This window comes from Limulus polyphemus, unplaced genomic scaffold (assembly GCF_000517525.1).
Source record: "Limulus polyphemus unplaced genomic scaffold, Limulus_polyphemus-2.1.2 Scaffold3988, whole genome shotgun sequence".
Classification (NCBI taxonomy): Eukaryota; Metazoa; Arthropoda; class Merostomata; order Xiphosura; family Limulidae; genus Limulus; species Limulus polyphemus.
The window spans coordinates 71,230-74,761 of record NW_013669598.1 but is presented as its reverse complement, the minus strand read 5'-3'; the positions used below and the strand labels follow the sequence as shown (position 1 = coordinate 74,761).

The 3,532-nt window shown below is 32.2% G+C and overlaps 1 protein-coding gene across 1 annotated transcript in view; it reads right to left on the bottom strand.

The window, feature by feature from the left end:
* LOC106470417 (SWI/SNF complex subunit SMARCC2-like) overlaps nt 1-3,532 on the bottom strand; it is a 56,735-nt gene continuing 53,203 nt past the window's right edge. The window contains 1 exon segment of the mRNA XM_013930973.2: nt 1-965. Within this exon segment, the coding sequence (XP_013786427.1) occupies nt 895-965 (71 nt within the window). The 3' untranslated portion in view covers nt 1-894.

The following is a 3,532-nucleotide window of genomic DNA, read 5'->3' as shown; positions in this document are numbered from 1 at the left end:
AAATTCATACAAATACTTTATTCACTCTTTATGAAGAAATAAAGAAACTACACGAACAGAACTAAGTCACAACACACCTACCTCAACTGAAGAGTTTGGTATTATGTTGGATACAAGTTCAGAACAGTAAAAGTTCTGACACATTAAATTTTTGTTAAAGTATTATCACTAACCTCTTCAAAAAAAGAAACGTATTTTAAGAATGAAGTAATGAACATACATAATGAAACCAAGTAATTGTGTGTTTTTTTCAACCTAAGATATGATAAACCTTACCATGGTACTATATTCATCCACTGTTCTGAAACTTTAATAATACAAAGTTTGAAATAAATAATTCGTATTCTGTAAGCCAAGGTGAAGTACTGAACATCTAATACAATCAATTAAAGCATGTTTGTAAATACTTCCCTCATTTCTCCATTACACTCCAGACATATTCAGTGAAATCACCTCAGAATAGGTAGGTCAAAGCTGGGTTACTGAGAATGAATACCAAATCCATACAGCTATAGTACAATATCTAAACCCAAATGATTTAGTTTACATTAAATGAAACTGGAGACAAAATTTCTGAGTAAGAAGCGTACAGAAAATACTGGTAGTTCACAAAAATCAAATAAGACCAACTGAATCGGATACAAGTTAAAATGTAAGTAACATTTGTTTATAAATCTCCCCTGAACAGGAATGATTCAAGATTTTAGTAGATATCAAATCTAACAAGAATTCTTTCCAGTACAATAAAACATGATCATGTTGTAAATAATGATTTTACTGCAGTTACATAGTGCATCTCAGGTCACATAAAAAATTAAATGCACGTGTTGTGAAGAACCTTAGATTAAAATATAACTATGAAGATCTTTTGCCACTTGGTGAACAGCCTGGAAGTTATTGGCTGGAGGTTGCTGGAGATGGTGGTAGTTGTTCTGAAGAGCTTGTATCTCCTAGATCTCCACCCCCTGCAAGTAATACCATATAGTTCATAACTGTTTTGTGCTCATTAAGAGTTCTAGACAGGTTGAATTTGTTAATTAAAAACAAAGACGTATTAAATAGCAGAAAATCTGTGTGTGAACAAAGATGTATTAAATAACAGAAAATCTGTGTGTGAACAAAGACGTATTAAATAACAGAAAATCTGTGTGTGAACAAAGGCGTATTAAATAACAGAAAATCTGTGTGTGAACAAAGACGTATTAAATAACAGAAAATCTGTGTGTGAACAAAGACGTGTTAAATAGCAGAAAATTTGTGTGTGAACAAAGATGTATTAAATAACAGAAAATCTGTGTGTGAACAAAGACGTATTAAATAACAGAAAATCTTTGTGTGAACAAAGACGTATTAAATAACAGAAAATCTGTGTGTGAACAAAGATGTATTAAACAACAGAAAATCTGTGTTTGAATAATAATAATGCAAAGCTTTAAGGTGAAAGCTTCCACATTTATGTCTTCATAAATATTAATGACAAAATATGAAGTAAACATACAAAAGATCACATAGAGACAGACAAAACTTGACTGTTTAACAAAAGAATACATCCAGACAGACAAAATCTGACCACCTAACAACAGCTGATGTTATACTGTATACACAACCCTGAACAAACACAGTTTCCATGCTCAATATTAATGCTAATTATTTAGCACCCTTCTCAAATCACAGACATCCATTCCTGCCTCTCTTCACAATGGTTTCGGAAGAGTAAAAATTATTATTGTCCAGAGACTTGTGGTGGAGGACACTCGTCACTGTGGCCCACCACTAAACTCCAGAGAGAAGCAGGCTAGTATAATGAAGATTCAACACTTGTATTAATGTTTTATATCACAAGAAAATGATCATGTTACATGTGAGAAGCAGGCGAGGCTAACAAAGATTCAATATTTGTATCAATGTTTTATATCACAAGAAACTGAACATGTTACAAGAGAGAAGCAGGCTAGTCTAACAAAGATTCAATACTTGTATTAATGTTTCATATCACAAGAAACTGAACATGTTACATGAGAGAAGCAGGCTAGAATAATGAAGATTCAATACTTGTATCAATGTTTTATATCACAAGAAATTGAACATGTTACAAGAGAGAAGCAGGCTAGGCTAATGAAGATTCAATACTTGTATTAATGTTTTATATCACAAGAAAATGAACATGTAACAAGTGAGAAGCAGGCTAGTCTAACAAAGATTCTATACTTGTATTAATGTTTTATATCACAAGAAACTGAACATGTTACAAGAGAGAAGCAGGCTAGGCTAACAATGATTCAATACTTGTATTAATGTTTTATATCACAAGAAACTGAACATGTTACAAGAGAGAAGCAGGCTAGGCTAACAATGATTCAACACTTGTATCAATGTTTTATATCACAAGAAACTGAACATGTTACAAGAGAGAAGCAGGCTAGGCTAATGAAGATTCAACACTTGTATTAATGTTTTATATCACAAGAAACTGAACGTGTTACAAGTGAGAAGCAGGCAAGGCTAATGAAGATTTTATACTTGTATTAATGTTTCATATCACAAGAAATTGAACATGTTACATGAGAGAAGCAGGCTAGGCTAACGAAGATTCAATACTTGTATTAATGTTTTATATCACAAGAAATTGAACATGTTACAAGAGAGAAGCAGGCTAGGCTAACAATGATTCAACACTTGTATCAATGTTTAATTTCACAAGAAACTGAACATGTTACAAGAGAGAAGCAGGCTAGGCTAACAATGATTCAACACTTGTATCAATGTTTAATTTCACAAGAAACTGAACATGTTACAAGAGAGAAGCAGGCTAGGCTAATGAAGATTCAATACTTGTATCAATGTTTTATATCACAAGAAACTGAACATGTTACATGAGAGAAGCAGGCTAGGCTAACGAAGATTCAATACTTGTATTAATGTTTTATATCACAAGAAATTGAACATGTTACAAGAGAGAAGCAGGTTAGGCTAATGAAGATTCAACACTTGTATCAATGTTTTATATCACAAGAGACTGAACATGTTACATGAGAGAAGCAGGCTAGGCTAATGAAGATTCTATACTTGTATTAATGTTTTATATCACAAGAAACTGAACATGTTACAAGAGAGAAGCAGGCTAGGCTAATGAAGATTCAATACTTGTATCAATGTTTCATATCACAAGAAACTGAACATGTTACAAGAGAGAAGCAGGCTAGGCTAATGAAGATTCAATACTTGTATTAATGTTTTATATTCCAAGAAATTTAACATGTTACAAGTGAGAAGCAGGCTAGTCTAACAAAGATTCAATACTTGTATTAATGTTTCATATCACAAGAAACTGAACATGTTACATGAGAGAAGCAGGCTAGAATAATGAAGATTCAATACTTGTATCAATGTTTTATATCACAAGAAATTGAACATGTTACAAGAGAGAAGCAGGCTAGGCTAATGAAGATTCAATACTTGTATTAATGTTTTATATCACAAGAAAATGAACATGTAACAAGTGAGAAGCAGGCTAGTCTAACAAAGATTCTAT